Source organism: Bidens hawaiensis, unplaced genomic scaffold (genome assembly GCF_021521415.1).
Source record: "Bidens hawaiensis isolate Kalapana, Puna unplaced genomic scaffold, B.hawaiensis_p1.1 tig00004733_1, whole genome shotgun sequence".
NCBI classification, from domain to species: domain Eukaryota; kingdom Viridiplantae; phylum Streptophyta; class Magnoliopsida; order Asterales; family Asteraceae; genus Bidens; species Bidens hawaiensis.
This window is the reverse complement of record NW_027491292.1, coordinates 1,710,872-1,728,356: the sequence shown is the minus strand read 5'-3', so window position 1 is coordinate 1,728,356 and position 17,485 is coordinate 1,710,872. Positions and strand designations below refer to the sequence as shown.

The 17,485-nt window shown below is 33.3% G+C and overlaps 1 protein-coding gene across 1 annotated transcript; it reads left to right on the top strand.

Moving 5' to 3' along the window:
• Positions 1 to 762: 762 nt before the first annotated feature.
• On the top strand, positions 763 to 3,106 carry LOC143627731 (uncharacterized). Its single transcript, XM_077097491.1, has 4 exons — positions 763 to 840; positions 1,566 to 1,709; positions 1,897 to 2,124; positions 2,969 to 3,106. Exons 1-4 carry the CDS (start codon positions 763 to 765, stop codon positions 3,104 to 3,106), a joined length of 588 nt encoding a protein of 195 aa, XP_076953606.1.
• The last annotated feature ends 14,379 nt before the right edge of the window (positions 3,107 to 17,485 follow it).

Here is a 17,485-nt window from a genome sequence, read left to right as displayed (position 1 = left end):
ACTTCCTCGGGGAATATTACATGACGTGATCATTAAGGTGGAAGATTTTTACTATCCAGTTGACTTTTTGGTTGTCGATTATGTTTCGGGTGAGAGAACCAAACAGCCCACGGTTATCCTCGGTAGGCCATTTTTTGCCACCGCAAATGCCAAAATCGATTGTCGAACTGGTACTGTAGACGTGGCATTTGGTAACCATAAGCTTAGACTTAATGTTTTCACACATGTAAATAATTCTCCGGTCGATGATGAATGCTTTATGGCGGACATTATTGACGAGTGCATTCCGTTATACGACTCGGTTGTGGATCCGGATGGCACAACGGAGATGTGTTTTATGTTTGACAAATTACAGGTGGAAACTGATAAGCAGTTGGAAGAGGAGGAGAAGAAGCTGGAGGTTGCAGCTTTACGGGGAGATCGACCCACGTGGTCGATTCAGGTGGAACCGCTTTTCGAGAAGATCGATACTGGGTTGAAACCGTCGTTACAGGAAGCACCAAATGTCGAGCTGAAGTAGCTACCGAGGCATCTGAAATACGCGTTTTTGGGTAAGAATGATAGATTGTCTGTGATTATAGCTTCTAGTTTGTCTTTGGAACAGGAATCTGCTTTGCTGAAGGTGCTGGTTACGAATAAGGAGGCGATCGGGTGAACCATCGCGGATTTGAAAGGGATTAGCCCATCGATAGTTATGCACAAAATTTAACAGATCCGGATGTGAAACCCGCACCTGATGCACAGAGATGGTTGAACCCGAACATGCGGGAAGTTGTGAAGAAGGAGGTGCTAAAGTGGCTCGATGCTGGAATTATTTTTGCCATTTCAGGCAGCACATGGGTGAGCCCGACTCAGACAGTCCCAAAGAAGGCGGGCATCCAAGTCATCAAGGACGACTCAGGTAACGATGTTGCCACCCGACCGGTAACCTGGTGGCGTATTTGCATTGATTATCGAAAACTGAACGCGAAAACATCGAAAGATCACTTTCCACTTCCATTTATCGATCAGATTGTGGAAAAGCTATCAGGTCAAAAATTCTATTGTTTTTTAAATGGTTATTCGGGTTATAACCAGATAGCTATTCATCCTGCGGATCAGGAAAAGACTACGTTCACATGCCCGTATGGTACTTTCACATTTAGGTGAATGCCATTCGGACTGTGTAACGCCCCGCCACCTTTCAAAGGTGCATGATGAGTATTTTTTCGGATATGGTGGAGGATTCTTTAGAAATCTTCATTGATGATTTCTCAATCTTCGGCACATCTTTTGAATCTTGTTTACATCAGCTCGAAAGAGTTCTAGAAAGATGTGTTGAAACAAATTTGGTTCTTAGCTGGGAGAAGAGCCATTTTATGGTCCAGGAAGGGATTGTTTTGGGCCATGTTGTGTCGAGTCGTGGGATCGAGGTGGACCGAGCTAAGGTTCAGGTTATATCCACTCTACCTCATCCCATAAATGTCAAAGGTATTAGGTCATTCCTGAGGCACGCCGGGTTCTATAGGAGGTTTATTAAGGGTTTTAGTGACATCACCAAACCTTTATGTAACCTATTGTTAAAGGATTCCCCATTTGATTTTAATGAGGAATGTGCTAAGGCATTCGACATTCTGAAACAGAAGTTAGTGGAAGCCCCGATTTTGCAATCACCAGACTGGAAATCGCCTTTTGAAATTATATGTGACGCGAGTGACTATGCAGTCGGGGTTGTTTTGGGTCAACGGGTTGAGAAGAAACCCGTTGCCATATACTATGCAAGCAAAACCCTCTCGGACGCTCAGTTGAATTATACCACAACCGAGAAGGAGTTTCTTGCGGTAGTGTATGCTTTGGACAAATTCCGTTCTTACATATAGGGTAGCAAAGTAATTGTTTATTCTGATCATTCTGTAGTTAGGTCTCATGGACAAGAAAGACGCAAAACCCCGGTTAATCAGATGGGTTTTGTTGTTGCAGGAATTTGATTTGGAAATCCGGGACAAAAAGGGAACAGAGAATGTCGTTGCAGATCACTTGTCCGGGATTGTGATTGAAGATGGAGATCGGGAAGGGCCCAATAACGATTCCTTCCCCGATGAACAGATTTTGGCAGTTTTCCAAAACCCTTGGTTTGCTCATATTGTCAATTTAAAGTTGCAGGTGATTTGCCCGAGCATTGGCCAAGGAGGAGGAAGAAGCATTTGGTGTCACAAGCGAAGCAGTATATTTAGGACGACCCAGATCTGTACAAGATTGGAGCTGATCAGATGATTAGGCGATGCATACCTGAGGAGGGTGTTAGATCAGTGTTGGAGCACGCCCATTTGTCTGCATGTGGTCGTCATTTTAGCGGACAGAAAACCGCGAGAAAAGTGTTAACTAGTGGCTTTTATTGGTCAACACTGTTTCGAGATGCTCATGAGCTCGCGACACGTTATTTGAACTATCAACAACTCGGGAGTATCTCCAAGAGGGATGAGATGCCCTTGAAACCGATCCTAGTAATTGATATCTTTGATGTGTGGGGGACGATTTCATGGGCCCAATCCTGAACTCGTACGGTAATTTATACATCCTAGTGGCTGTCTATTACGTTTCTAAATGGGTCGAGGCGATAGCCACTAGGACAAATGATCACTCTGTAGTTTGTAATTTCGTGCAAAGCAACATTTTTTCAAGGTTTGGAATCCCTCGAACTACTATTAGTGACGGGGGTTCTCACTTTAAAAATTTTAAATTTGGAAAGTTGCTTAAAAGATATGGGGTGGATCATAGAATTGCAACGCCTTACCATCCACAAACGAGTGGACAAGTTGAGGTTTCAAATCGGCAGATTAAACAGATTTTACAAAAAACCGTTCGGATAGACCGGAAGGATTGGTCAACTAAGTTGACCGACGCCTTATGGGCCTACCGAACCACTTTTAAAACGCCGATTGGAACCACACCATATAGACTTGTGTATGGAAAGGATTGCCACTTACAGGTTGAGATTGCACAACGTGCTTATTGGGTTACTAAAGAAGTTAATACTAGCTATGATGATACAAGTAAAGCTAGGAAATTAGCGTTGTGCGAGATCGAGGAGTTGTGGGATGAAGCGTATGAGTGTGCATCGGCTTAGAAGGCGAAAATGAAGAAGGTTCATGATGCGAAGATTCGGTTGAAAAGCTTCGAGATTGGTCAAAAGGTATGGTTATACAACACTATGATGAAGCTTTTCCTGGGAAAGTTGAAGAGTAAGTGGACAGGCCCATTTGTGATTGTTGGAGTTGGTAATCACGAGCAATTCAAGATTGAGGATTTTGATGACCACATTCGACAAGTGGTAAATGGCTATAGGTTGAAGCCATACTTGGAGATGGAGGATATTCACAAGATGGACAAGGAATCGGTGAGCTTCATTGTGACCTCACCGGTTTATGAGGATAATTGAAGCATTCGGGGCATTATTGAGCTGTAGACACGCAATTCAGCGCTGACCAGGAGGCAACCCGGGGTTGGTAAGTGTATTCCAGTTTATTTTCCTTTGTTAAGTCGTTGTTTGACTTTTTGTCTCGAGTTTTGTGCAGCAAATCCCAAGTGTGGGGAGGCCTTTGGTGAAGTGCGCATCATGGAGGTTCGGTAAGCATTTGGTCAATTTCACGTCAATCCAGGTACGCATTGCAAATTCCGACTTCGGAAACGTGTTCAGGGTATTGTCGGATGTCGAAAAGTGACCGGGTCAGAAAATGCCCGACCCCAATTTGGCAAAAACTTTCTGTTCACTGGGGACCATCGCGTAGCGCGATGGCCCTGGACAGCTCACCATCGCGCTACGCGATGGTGGCTGGGACATCCTAGACGTCTGACGTCATCGCGTAGTGCGATGACGCTAGAAAAGACACCATCGCGCTACGCGATGATGTCTAAACCCTAATTTGATCTGATTTGGGTCGCGTAGCGCGACCCTTTCTTGCCTGATCCATCGCACTACGCGATGGGTCCTGGATAACCCGATTATAATTTAATTAAAAATAAAATAAATAAATAAATAAATAATTTAATAGTTATATATATATATATTATTAACCCCCCCCCCCACTACACCGCCTTCCCACCTCCCTCTCCCTCTCTCTCACTCTGACCACCACCATAACCATCATCACCCTATCTCACCACTAGCCACCACCGTCTCACATCCATCACCTTTGTATATTTGTTTATGTTGCTTTTGGAACTTTGTTGGTGTGTTCACTATAAACCCTCACGAGACCTCACTCGTCCACCCGGGCTACCGGGGGGTTTAAAGGGCTTATTGCATACGCTAAATGCAACCGTGATTCCTATGAAAGTGTGTTAGGTCTTTTATTATTTTTAATTGGTTAACAAAATTTGTTTATGAAATTGAATAATTCGGCTCGGTAATGTTTTTTATAATATAATAATTTTAACTCTCGAAAGACCTAAATCGTTATACTTGTGAGTAGTTGCTTATACATGTCTCGAGATTTGTGCAGATTTGGTTAATCGGTATTGGTCGAAGTTGGAGACGTGTGTCACGAGTGTGTTGAGATTTATGGGCAGAGTTTAGCATTGCATTGTCGTGATTATCAGGTGATTTCGGTTTCATATACTATTTTGTGGTTTTTATTTTAGTTGTTAAAACTGTAATTGTATGATTTGCTTAAACCCATCACATTTATTCCCCGAGTTTTCGAGTAGTAAACTGTCAGTTCAATCCCGTCCCTCAAATGATTATTAATTGTTTTACTATTTTAACATTGAGGACAATGTCAACCTCAAGTGTGGGGATGGGGGGAAAATTGAAAATTTTTAGCCCAATAGTACCTCGAAGAGTATTCAGAAACTTAAGTTATTAATTGTCACTTATGCTATTAATGCCAAGTTAGAAGTTTTTGGTCATGGTTGGTTTTTCAGCTTCTCGATAGTTTTCCTGACAAATGTTTTTAAAATGAGAAGTTGAAAATGGAATCGTTTAGGCGGGATAACGAGTCAAGGGGACGGGTATACATGTTTCATATCGGCAGCCTTTATTTCCAGACATATTGTGAGATTAGCTCCTATACTTAATACACATATTATATAATAGATATAAAACATGTCTTGTCATCTATTGAGAGAAACCGGTATGTTTTATAGAATTAAAACTTGCTCGTCACATGCTTTTCAAGATCTTAATACCACCACCTGTATGGAGATTAGGACTTTAGAAAACCCGTTCCGTACATATTTCCTCACTAAATAAATTCCTTACCCGACATTTTCCCTTAGGAGCCCGTTTGGACCATATTCCTTTTTCGTTTGTTAAACTGAACATTACACACCATTTCAGCCTTGGCCTTCATTTTATTTTTACCCGTGTGATGAAATCCAGTTCGTTATCGAGTCATGTATATATCAAGTTGTACTTAGTCAGACGAGTTGTAAAGTTGTCAAGCTCTGAGTTGTAATTATCAGTTATATCATTTACTATTGTCTAAAAAAATCAGCAAAAAGACAAAAAGAAGTTATCTGTTTAGCAGTTGAGTATGTAAATAGCAGTTGATTGTGTAATTAGTTCGTTTGTACTCGTGAGTCTGTATATTGGTTTGTTTAACTAGGTTTCATCTACCTGAGTCACTAAATAAGCCTAATCCGCAGCCAAACCTAAACCTCAGCAAAACCTTAGTGCGAGTCTTTATACAACTAGTGGTTAATGGGTAGAGATAAGTCTGACCTGCAAGTGTATTAAGTTGTAACTCATATTAGGTATTTTGATGGCAGAGACATATACTAGCACATCTTTTGCTAGTCCATATATACAGCCGAGAGGAGTGTTGATAGCATGAAGGGTGTGAACATGTATGCCCCAACCGGAAACAAAGTACCCTTGTCTGGGCGATTCTACGGTTTTATTGTAGCATTAACTTGATTTGTGGGTTGTCAATATAGAAAGTGTCAGTCTGGGAAACTGGGTATGACCTTAAACCTTGCTAGTATTAATGGTGATAATTGGTTGACCTATGATGGCGGTTAATATTTACTTTAGAGTTTTTCTTGAAGGCAAGCAAAAGAAAAGTTTGGGGATGTGATGTTCGGTTTATTTGTACATATATTAGTATGTTAATTTAGTCGTTTTACTCGTTTAGTTTAGGAACTTTGGTACTTCATACGTGTTTATCGTGTTTCAGGTCACAAGTACTTAACGCATTTAATTTGGACCTGTACGACCACGTAACATAGACCCGGGATGTCCAGCACGCAAACCGAGGTATTTATTGGGAGTTGCTGAGTGAAGCCACCCATCGCGTAGCGCGATGGGTATGGGAGGCAGGGCATCGCGCTACGCGATGCCCTTCATTTTGGACTGCGTTGACTTTTGGTCCATCGCGTAGCGCGATGGATCAGGACAGGAGACCATCGCGCTATGCGATGGTCCCCGGAATCGTGAAAGTTAGGGTTTGAGTTTATATTTCGTTTTGACGACCCTACACGGGAGGATTCACTTTCCAGGCGATTTTCAGAGCAGCAAGGAGGGCCACCATCATTTCCAATCATCTCAAGGCATCATACATGTTCTACCACATCATAACCGAAGCCCGAGAGATGCCGAGACGCGGCTAGATCCTTCGAGTCATGCCTGGGATGTAGAGTATTGTATCTTTCAGTTTTTCTCATGTATTAAGAACAAATTATTTGTAACCATCTTTGATTAATCTATGAGTATTGATGTCTAGTATTATTGTGCACTCAGTCAGTTTAGGTTTATTTCGATCAGAACGATTATTGTGCCAGTTGCTATGATGATTGCTTATAGGATTGTTTTGACTAGTTGAATATGAAGAAGCATACGTTTGCCCTTAGTTGAGTCACACTGGCAGAGACCGTTTGATAACCAGTGTCATGTGTTAGCGAGCATGGATGCCTAAATTTTATCTAGTTAGTCAGTCTGTGTTGATCATTGATTGTTAATCTGTTAAGTTGCATGAGATAGATGTTTGCTTACTTGCTTGAATCCCTGGGTGTGACTTGTCTTTGTTAATTGTTCGAAAGTTGTTTACTTGTTTAATCAATATTAAAACCAAACTGTTTGCTAGTGTGATCAGCACTTTAATTGAATTACTTCATAATGTTAGGAATCGTTTACACTTTACACTGACCACATACTCCTCGTGGTTCGACACCCTACTTATCCTGACTAGTTTAAGGTGATTAGGACACTGATTTATATTATTTTTGACTAGATAGCGACAGTCTAGCATCATATATGTATGTATATCTGCATGTGTATATGAATATGTTTGATATGTCATATGCATGTGTATATGTATATGCGATATGTATGTATATTCGTACATATGGTATGTAAGTATATACATGTGATATGTACATGATATCTATGAGTATGTTATATGTGTGTGATATATATATATATATATATATATATATATATATGCGTGGGATCAAATGGAAATTCCTCTTAAAGAGAAAACTTAACAGCTCATAAAAATTTATTTTTAATTTTTTTTTAAATTTTTTTTAAGTTTCTTTTTTTCATTATTCTTATATGTTGTTATTGGTTCCAAAAAAAAAGTGCACATATGTAATAGTGTACATTGCATATATGCAAAACTGTTGAGTTGCATAGAATACAACTTTGTTGCACATATTTGATACACACTATTGTATATATGCAATATAAAACTAATACGCACATCGAATACACATTAGTACGTATGTGTAATACCACATTAACGCACATGTGCACTACATCGACTTTTATTTTATTATTATTAATTTTTGCATATATTACAACACTACTACACATATACAATACGAAAATATTGAATATATGCAATTAAACACTGTTGAACTTAAAAATACATAGTAAATACACATGTGTAACACAACGGTATTGCATAGTAATCGTATGTGCATTACAGCGGGTTTTTTTTTATTTTTTTTTTATTTTTTCGAGTGAAGGGTAAGAAAATGTAAGAATAATGGCAAAAACAAAAATTTGAAAATATTTATTTATTTTTAATTAAAAATAATTTTGTAGGAGTTTTTAAGTTTTCTCTCTAAATGTGAGTTTTCTTTTATATATATATATATATATATATATATATATATATATATATATATAGGCAATGTATAGAATGAAAATCCATTTGAGTTAAGAAAATCCCTGAAAACCCTATGTAACATAAATTAAACAACAAAAATACACATATTACATAACATACACAAATTACTTAAATTTTCCAAATAGAACCTCAAGTGTAATATCATATCACAATATTTAATGAACCGAATACGAAATAACCATCGTATGAACTCCATATAAATAGTGTAATAAAATTTAATTGGCTAATAAAAATAATCAAACTTTATGTATCTATTATTTTTTTTCCAGTTTTAATAAAATTTGAATTAAAAATAAAGTGAACACACAAATATAAAATTATACCTGAATACATAAATAAAAGATTTGCTTAGACCCACATATCCATCTCTACACACATAAACCTTTTGAACTTCTATTAAACTGTAAAATATTTATATACATTTAACTTGATAAATACTATAATTTATAAAAAAAAGTCTTTACTCAAATTATGTGTTTAATAAATTAAATTAATAAATTTGAGAAAAAATAATGAGAAAAGAGAAATAGAATGATGATAGTGTAACGGGGATTTAGAAACAGAATGATTGTCTTATTATTGAAGAAATATAAATAAAATAAGAGACCAAAATACCATTGCAATATTTTAAATAAATGTTGATGCATTTTAATTTGGTTCATACATTAAAGTTCTTATAACTCAATATGGTTCTTAGATGAAATCAACAATGAATGAGATCATTTGAAAACTCCTTTGAGTTATGAGAACTCGAAATAACTCCACTTAACAACGTTTAAAAAAAATATACAAATATATAATAAGTTAGTTGCATCTACGAAAACAAAAAATTTATGTTGATCGACTTTTAAAATAGGTAAAACAAACGTTTACCTTATATCATGAATTGTAAAAAAATTTATGTATATACATTTGTGGGAGATTATGTGCATATATACTTGTACTTCATGCTTTAGTAACTTTTTTTTATCAACTTTTCAATTTTTACGTTTGGTCCATGCACTTTTCATAGTTTACAAATATATTATAAAATATTTTTTAGTTTTAGCCCCCAACATTTTTCACTTTCAACTTTGGCCCCTTATATTTTTCATCGATTGCAGTCTTTTTTAACGTTTTGGTCTAAATTTAACGAGTTAATTAACATGCTACAATGTGTGTCTGTGGTTCAATGTTTTTATGTCTATTTTTTCACGTTTATGGCCCCTTTGCAACGCGTAGATGTTAAGTTGACTTAGTTATTTTTTTCTATATTTTTCATTTCAGTCTAGCTTTTATGTGTTAACACGACGCAACGAGCGTGTGTGGTTCAGCATGTTTATGTATGCTTTTTGTTCGGTTTTCTTAATGTTAACGATAGTTACTGACCACGAGAGAGGGGCTGGTGACCAAAGGAGGCAGTGGTGGTAAGTTCATGCTTTCGAGTGGAGTGGATGTGTAAATACACGGTTTTAAACCCTCCCACCGCAACGTGGTGAGTGTTAATACTAGTTGTAAATATTTGTGCAATATAAATGTTTGTTACATATATGTTAAAAATTCATTCTTATAAAAAATTAATAAATTTTTCTATAAATGTAACCAGCATATAATGCTTACGAATGAAAAAATGTTGTTAAATATAGTTATTTGGAGATCAAAACTCTAAGTTATAAAAATGAAAAAAAAATTTGTTAAATATTGTTATTTTGAGTTCTCACAACTCAAGTTATTCAAGTGACCTGGTTAAAAGTGATGAGATTTACAAAGAACACTTGTAAGAAACTATTCAAGTAAGGGTGCCTCCTGAGATGTATGGAATCTTCTATTATGAAGAATTTTTATATGGCTGACAATAATTGAAAGAAGCATATGATGATTTAGATATCTTATCTTTAATCTTTAAAATTATCTATTTTTTTAAATCAGAGTGGTGGTTTATTGTGTAGGTATTTTCATCTGTTGAACTCCATTTATAGAGAATTTTCTGAAATTGAACAACAAAAACTAGTGCTTCTTATTGGCCTGTATGATGTTTATCACCAATAAGGATCACATTGCACATTGGTTTTGTTTTGTTCTCACGGTAGAAGTCTCATAAAGATGATATATAGTCTTCAAACGAACATCGAGCCTCATTTGATGAAAGAAGTTTGAGAGAATATTAATCTTAAATGTACGGATTGCTACATGTTGGGCCACTCTAATGAAGGTATACATTGAACTATCTTAATAATCACCAAGTTATTAAATGAAAATTATGGTTAAAAGTTCCAAAATATGTTTTTAGTAAAAATTGCTACGTTAGTATCCTTGATTAGTAAAAAGTATGCCACAATTCAAGAATGCCTGGCAAACAGTTCTAAATGAGTTAAACATATTAAACACAACACGAGTACTAAACACAAACACGGCACAATAAGCCAATGGTGTCATTTTCTTCAAACACAAACGCACACCTATTTACAAACGTGTTATGCAACACAACATGTTTAACACGATTAATATCATCTATATAGTGACATGCCTCAGACCCGACCCAACTAGAACATTTAATACTAACAAGATGACTAGAGAGGTGGGAGGTTGGACCATAGAGGACAACCGACGGAGTACCAGACGACTAGTAGTGATAAAACCGTAAAGGTGTAAATAAATGAGTACAGGATTAATTGACCAAAAGTAGAGGCTAGGATTTCGTAACATAAATATGTATATATTTAACAAAAAAAATTAACCTAGTAATACTATAGGGGAAAGTGAATATGTGGATGTTAATCATCTAACCTTAGATACGAAACCCTCAAAACTACGTAGTTTTGATTAAAAAAAAAAGAAAAAACTAATTAGAACTTGATTTTAATTCCATTTGTTTATCTCCAACAAAATAGTACGTTTTTAGAAACTAGATTCCATAAATTCAAATCCCCTCTTTTCTATTCCATCTCTGTGTTGATATGTATAGTACCGGAGTCAATTCTTTCAAAATTCTAATTATCATATCTATTCTTTTATATATAGTTTGTATATCCTACTTCAGAGAAAAAGAAATACATAAATAAAATTACTTGATGAAACAATTGATATCAAATTAAATTAAGTTATTTACTGCCCACATGCATGTTATTTCAAGAGAGAATAGTGTATGATGAATTAGAATTTTGAAGAATTTTAATTGTTTAGCGCTCACATGATTTTAGAAATAGTTTTGTTCGGTACCTTAGAAAAATTAAAAATTGATATCAAACATTATATTTAGCGCTCACATCTGATCATTTCAATTGCTACCGGTGAGTTCATGAACAATTGATTCCAAAGAGAAGTTTCTAACAAATTTGAGATCTAATAGAAAGTTAGGAATTTTATTTTGTTGGAGATAAAAAAATGGAATTTATGAGATTTCTTTTCTATAGAAAGAGACTATTACAGTTAAATATGTATCTTTATTTTAGCCAATCTGATGGCATTTCTTTTCCATTGTGATGAGACTGGACTTTTGTTTTTTTTTGGCATTTTTTTACATATATCTAATGCAGTAGCGGTGTAGTGAGAGACTTCGAGTCTATATGTTGTGTTGTTGAGAGACCATTGGAGTTTCAGGCCACACGGGACAAACTTGTCGCCATGTAGGCATTATTTAAAATTACATTTAAAAACAGTGATTGACAATTTCGTAAATAGTTTAATATATAAGTTGTTTTAACTTGTAACCAAATACTTAACATACAACTAGATGACACACACATATATATAGCATGGCTGATGGCCCCATAAGAATTCATCAACGGCTTTAAACCGGTAGTAAGATACCACTACCATCAACGCCAGCACCAGCACCACCATACAAATTGTGTGTCTATGAAGGGAGAGTTTAAAAATTCATACAACTAGTATTAGTTAATATATATAGTGGTAAAAAAATAAATAAATAATACATATTAGATAAAGTTATAAGTAAAGAATGTATGTAAATAATTATAAATATTAAAAAATTGATTAGTAATAGTAAACAAACTGAGCTTGAGCTTGAAAAGCCACTCACGTCGAACTCGAGCTTTAGAAACAGAGATAGAAGCGAGTCAAGCTCGAACTCGAGCTCAAGCTCTGTATAAGTTAAACGATCCGAGCTCGAGCCTAGTCGAGCCCTAGGTCGGCTGGCTCGTTTGCCCTCCAAGTTGGAGAAGAAAAACAAACATGGGTTATAATAAACAAAAGTTTGTTTTACCTCCTTAACTTGAAAAATTGGCAAATTTTGCCGCAAAACTAACCAAGTTAGTCATTGTTAGAAATATGCTCAGTGAATGCCAATAAGATTAAAGTTGGAATTAACATAGGGATTTCTTAAGTTGGGGGTTATTATCGCCTGTAAGGCCAAAGTTAAGATTATTAAAATCTAGGGTTGAGTTATTCTACAAAGGTCAACAAAAATGAGAAGGTTGAAAAACCATAATTAATTAAGATGTGTCAAGTGAAGACCAAAGAAAAAAGACATAAAAGTAATAGTACATTTTTTCTCTCTCAACATGTAAGTCACATGTCAATTCCTCCATGATTTTAGAACGTCTATAACTTTGTCATATGATATTTTTTTTGAAAAAAAAATCACCATAATAACAAGAGTTTTTTGTCTTTAATATGTGTATGATTTTATTATACAAAATTACGTCATTGTGTCTTTTTGCTTGTCAATGTGTTTTTTTCGTCATTGTGTCTTTTAAATCATCATTGTGTTTTTTTTAAATGTTAATAACACCGTTGTAACGGTAATAATAATACGTAAATATAATGATAAAATAATAACAAAATATCTGATACATAAAACACAACGATAAATACATATTACACAATAACTTGAAACGTAAAACACAATGGTAAATACATATAACACAATGACTTAAACGTAAAACACAATGGAAACTACATATTACACAGTGGCATGAACGTAAAATGAACGTAATACTCTTTTTCTCAAATTAAGTGAACGCCACATGTCAATTCTGAACAAAAAACAATGAACGTATTACACAATGACTAAAACAAAATGATAAGTAGAAAGACAAATGATGAGCACAATGACAAAATGACAAACAAAAAGACACAATGACGCAATCTTTGTTTCAATTTATATTTTTAATAAGAGTACCAATTGATAACACAATGACCAAAATATATAACACAATGCATTAAAAACCCCAATTAAAAAAAGATAACAAACAACCAATAACACAATATGATACTCATATTAAAGATAAAAAGACGCTTGTTATTATGATGATTTTTTTTAAAAAGAATGTTGTATTAAAAAGTTATGGACGTTCTAACTTTATAAATAAAGAAAGTCAACAAAAGTGGTTTATTAACTTTATGTCATTCATATCAATTTTTTCTCTTAAATTAATCTTCAAAATTAAATTTAAGATCAATGAATTATATTACTTATCATCCTTCTCAATTTTATTTTATTTTTTTACATTTTAAATTTATCCTAAAATCTAATATCCTATAAAGAATGATAAGCTAAAAGAAAACAAAAGAATATCAAATTATTTGAAAATAAAGAAAAAGAAAATACTTAATTTGATTTAAAAAAAAAAGAAATATCTAATATATATTCTTTTAAACCCATAAACTGTTTGTTTAATGCTATGGTACCGCCCTCATAAATGTAAGGTACGTGAATTCAAATTCTTACGAAAGTAATGTAAATAACGAATTTTACTGATAATACTTAAAATTATAAAAATACATAAATTATTTTAAAAACAAAAACTCCATGAGACGAAATCAATGCCAAGTTGCGTACAGATCAACAGTGACACAATAATTGTTTAAGCTTGCTAATTAACCCTTTTGATTGGCTGATTTAAGCATTATTAATTTGGCCAATTAGAGGTATTTATTTATGTCTATCTTCTTGTTATAATTATATGAGAAAGACAAAAGATGTCCCTCTTAACTCATGCAACATGAGTTTGTTACAAAGATGGTGTCACTAATTAATAATCCCTTTTGATTAGTCACTGAGAGGGAAATAAATGGTGTATTATCGGTTTTGATTAGCTGATTATTGTGTTCTCGTTTATTAAATTAGGTTTAGACGTTATCATCGATATTGATGACATAAGGCTGCAAAAACAAATATATATATATATATATATATATATATATATATATATATATATATATATATATATATATATATATATATATAAAGGGGCAGGTTAACATACAAATCAAAAATTCATACTAAACATGCGAATAAAAGAATTTGACGGTGGCAGTTATGTAAATTACTTGAAATCCGTTTTTTCACATAAAACCCAAATTCAGTGTGTACCAATTTCAATTAAACCCAAACAATTCTCTCAAAACCATCTACTATCATCAATCAATTTCAGTATTTATACTCTAAATCATCAGCTAAGAATTGCGATTGAAAGTAAATTTCATTTTCCTAAGAAAAATTGATTTTAAATCTCTCATGTTTTAATATAATTTTTACACATACATACAAATACAAATGATGAAATACCAGTTTATAATGAACGAAGAAGTAAAAAAAAAAGCCATGATAGACTCTCTCTTTGAACCACAACAGGTAACTAGTCTGTTTATTGCTTTTATAACTTTGTATGGGGTAATTATCATAGTTGTATGCAACGAGTCTATTTATAATTTCGTTATTTTGTTTTATGTTAATAGTGTAATTAGATAAAGTAATTGATTTTGTATGTTTGTGATCTGTCTCTTTATAGATTTTGTAATATGTTTTTAAGTTGCAGTGGAATTATTTTCAGAACTATAGTAATTATCATAGTTATGGTAGTTGTTTCGTATGTAGTGTAATTAGTTTATATAAGTAGAGTAATTATTGATATGTTTCTAATTAGTTGTTTGTAATGTTAATCTGTCTGTTTATAGTTGTTCTTATATTGTAGTGTAATTATTTTCACAACTAGAGTAATTATCATAGTTGATAGTAGTTGTTTCTTATGCAGTGTAATTAGTTTATATAAGTAGAGTAATTATTGATATATTTTTAATTAGTTATTTATAATGCTAATTTTTCTGTTTATAGATTTTGTGATATGTTCGTATGTTGTAGTGTAATTATTTTCCCAACTAGAGTAATTATCATAGTTAATAGTAGTTGTTTCGTATCTAGTGTAATAGTCTGTACAAGTAGAGTAATTATTGAGATATTTTTAATTAGTTTCTTGTAATGTTATTTTGTCTGTTTATAGCTTTTGTAATATGTTTTTATGTTGTAGTGTAATTATTTTCACAACTAGAGTAATTATCCCACTTAAATAGTTGTTGTTTCGTACGTAGCGTAGTCGGTCGGTATAAATAAAGTAATTTTTGATATGTTTATAATTAGTTGTTTGTAATGTTAATTTGTCTATTTATAGCTTATATAATATGTTCTTATGTTTTAGTGTAGTTATTTTCACAACTAGAGTAATTATCATAGTTAATAGTAGTTGTTTTATATATAGTGTAATTAGCCAGTATAAGTAGAGTAACTATTAATATGTTTATAATTAGTTGTTGTGATATTAATTTAATAGTGAAAAGGAGGAAGAGAGAAAAAATATCAATTAAAATAGCTTATAGATACTCCAATGATGAATCACCACTTATTGTTTTAGGTGATGATGGAGAAGAAGCTACTGCTGCAAAGACTAGACAACCAAAAAAAGCTGCTGATAAAGAAAAAGAGGTTGAGAAGAATGTTGTGATGAAGAAACAGAAGCAAAATACGGATATGGAGAAGAATGATGTAGGGAAGAAATAGAAGCGGTTGGTTTACTCAGATGATGATATGGGGAAATGAAAGAATGATTAAGAATCGTTTAAAAAGGAAAAAAGAGGTAAATTATGTATGTTTAGATAAAATTGACAGTTTGTATGAACTTAAACAATAATTTTTTTTGTTCATTTTATTATGTTCGTGCACAAATCTTTATGTTTAGTTAAGGATGTTATGACAGTTTCATTAGGCATGCATAATTAATTTAGTTATATGCTTGTGTTGGAATTGAAAATTTGATCACGTTGAAAGTTAGCCATGCAGGTTATAATAGTTTGTTTCAAAATGGTTGTGAAAAGAAATTGATGATTGAATTTGATATTGCAAACTATTGTTCACTTAGTTTTGAAGATGGTTAATTAATAGTTAATTTGTAGTCCAACATATATTAATTGTTTTGACCCAAAGTTTACAAAGGGTCCAATTAAAAGTTAAAATTCAATTAGTTTAACGCTAAATTTGACTAGAGTTGTTGATTAAATCATTATCTAATTGTATTTGAACGTTATTTCGCTTTCGAACCCAGATTAGCGGATTTATGTTGTACAGATTGCATATTCAGCATTTAGTAGCTAGGGCCATTCTTGGAATTATGCTTGTTATAAAAACAATTACTCTAGTTAAAAAAAACAATTTTTAGTAGACTAGCAATTACTTCAATTTATATTGAAAGTTTTTTTAAGCATGTTCAATTACAAATATTTAAAATTTTAGTACGTTAGCTATAGCAACAATTACTCTAATAATAAAAATCAAGTTATGATGCAAACATCTACTATGTTAAAAATTCTATTCACTTCATACAATTACTCTACTTATAGAAAATAATTACACTACTTATGCATAAGTAGAGTAATTATTGTGTACAACTAGAGTAATTATTGAAGCACAGTTACACTAGTTATATATTCAATCGTTCAATTTGCCTCATCGCATGATTAAGAACATGCTATTTTGTAAGTAGAGTAATTAACGTGTATCAGTAGAGTAATTATTAAAACACAATTGTTTGCATCATTTGAAAACCTTTGCAAACGCACACTCTGTTATTCCAGTTTGTCTAATTTACAAGCTTCAGTTCATCAATCAATTAGATTTGCAAGATTTAGTTTATTAGTTTGTCCAATTTGCAAGCTTCAGGATCAGTCAAATTTGCAAGTTTCAAATATCCCAGTTAATTGATAATGCGTTGCTCGATTACGTATACTTCGATATGCAATAGTCTAATTCGTGAAAGCTTCAAACGATCAATTGCTTATTTACAATTTTGCCACCGTTAATTTTTTAGTTTTCCTTCAGTTCGCACGATTAGCACACTAAATCTATTTGTATTTGATCCAAACCCTATATATATATAGGGGAAGGTTATTGTACAAATTAAATTGACATACTAAACATATAAATAACATAGTGTAATTACAGTTCTCAAGTAGAGTAATTATGCTACAAAAAATAAAATAGTGTATTGATAACTACACTACTCATAAACGTAATTACACTACTAACACAGATAATTACTCTACACTATTACACCAAATTATACTACTTATTTCAACTAGAGTAATTATTTTGTAAGTAAAGT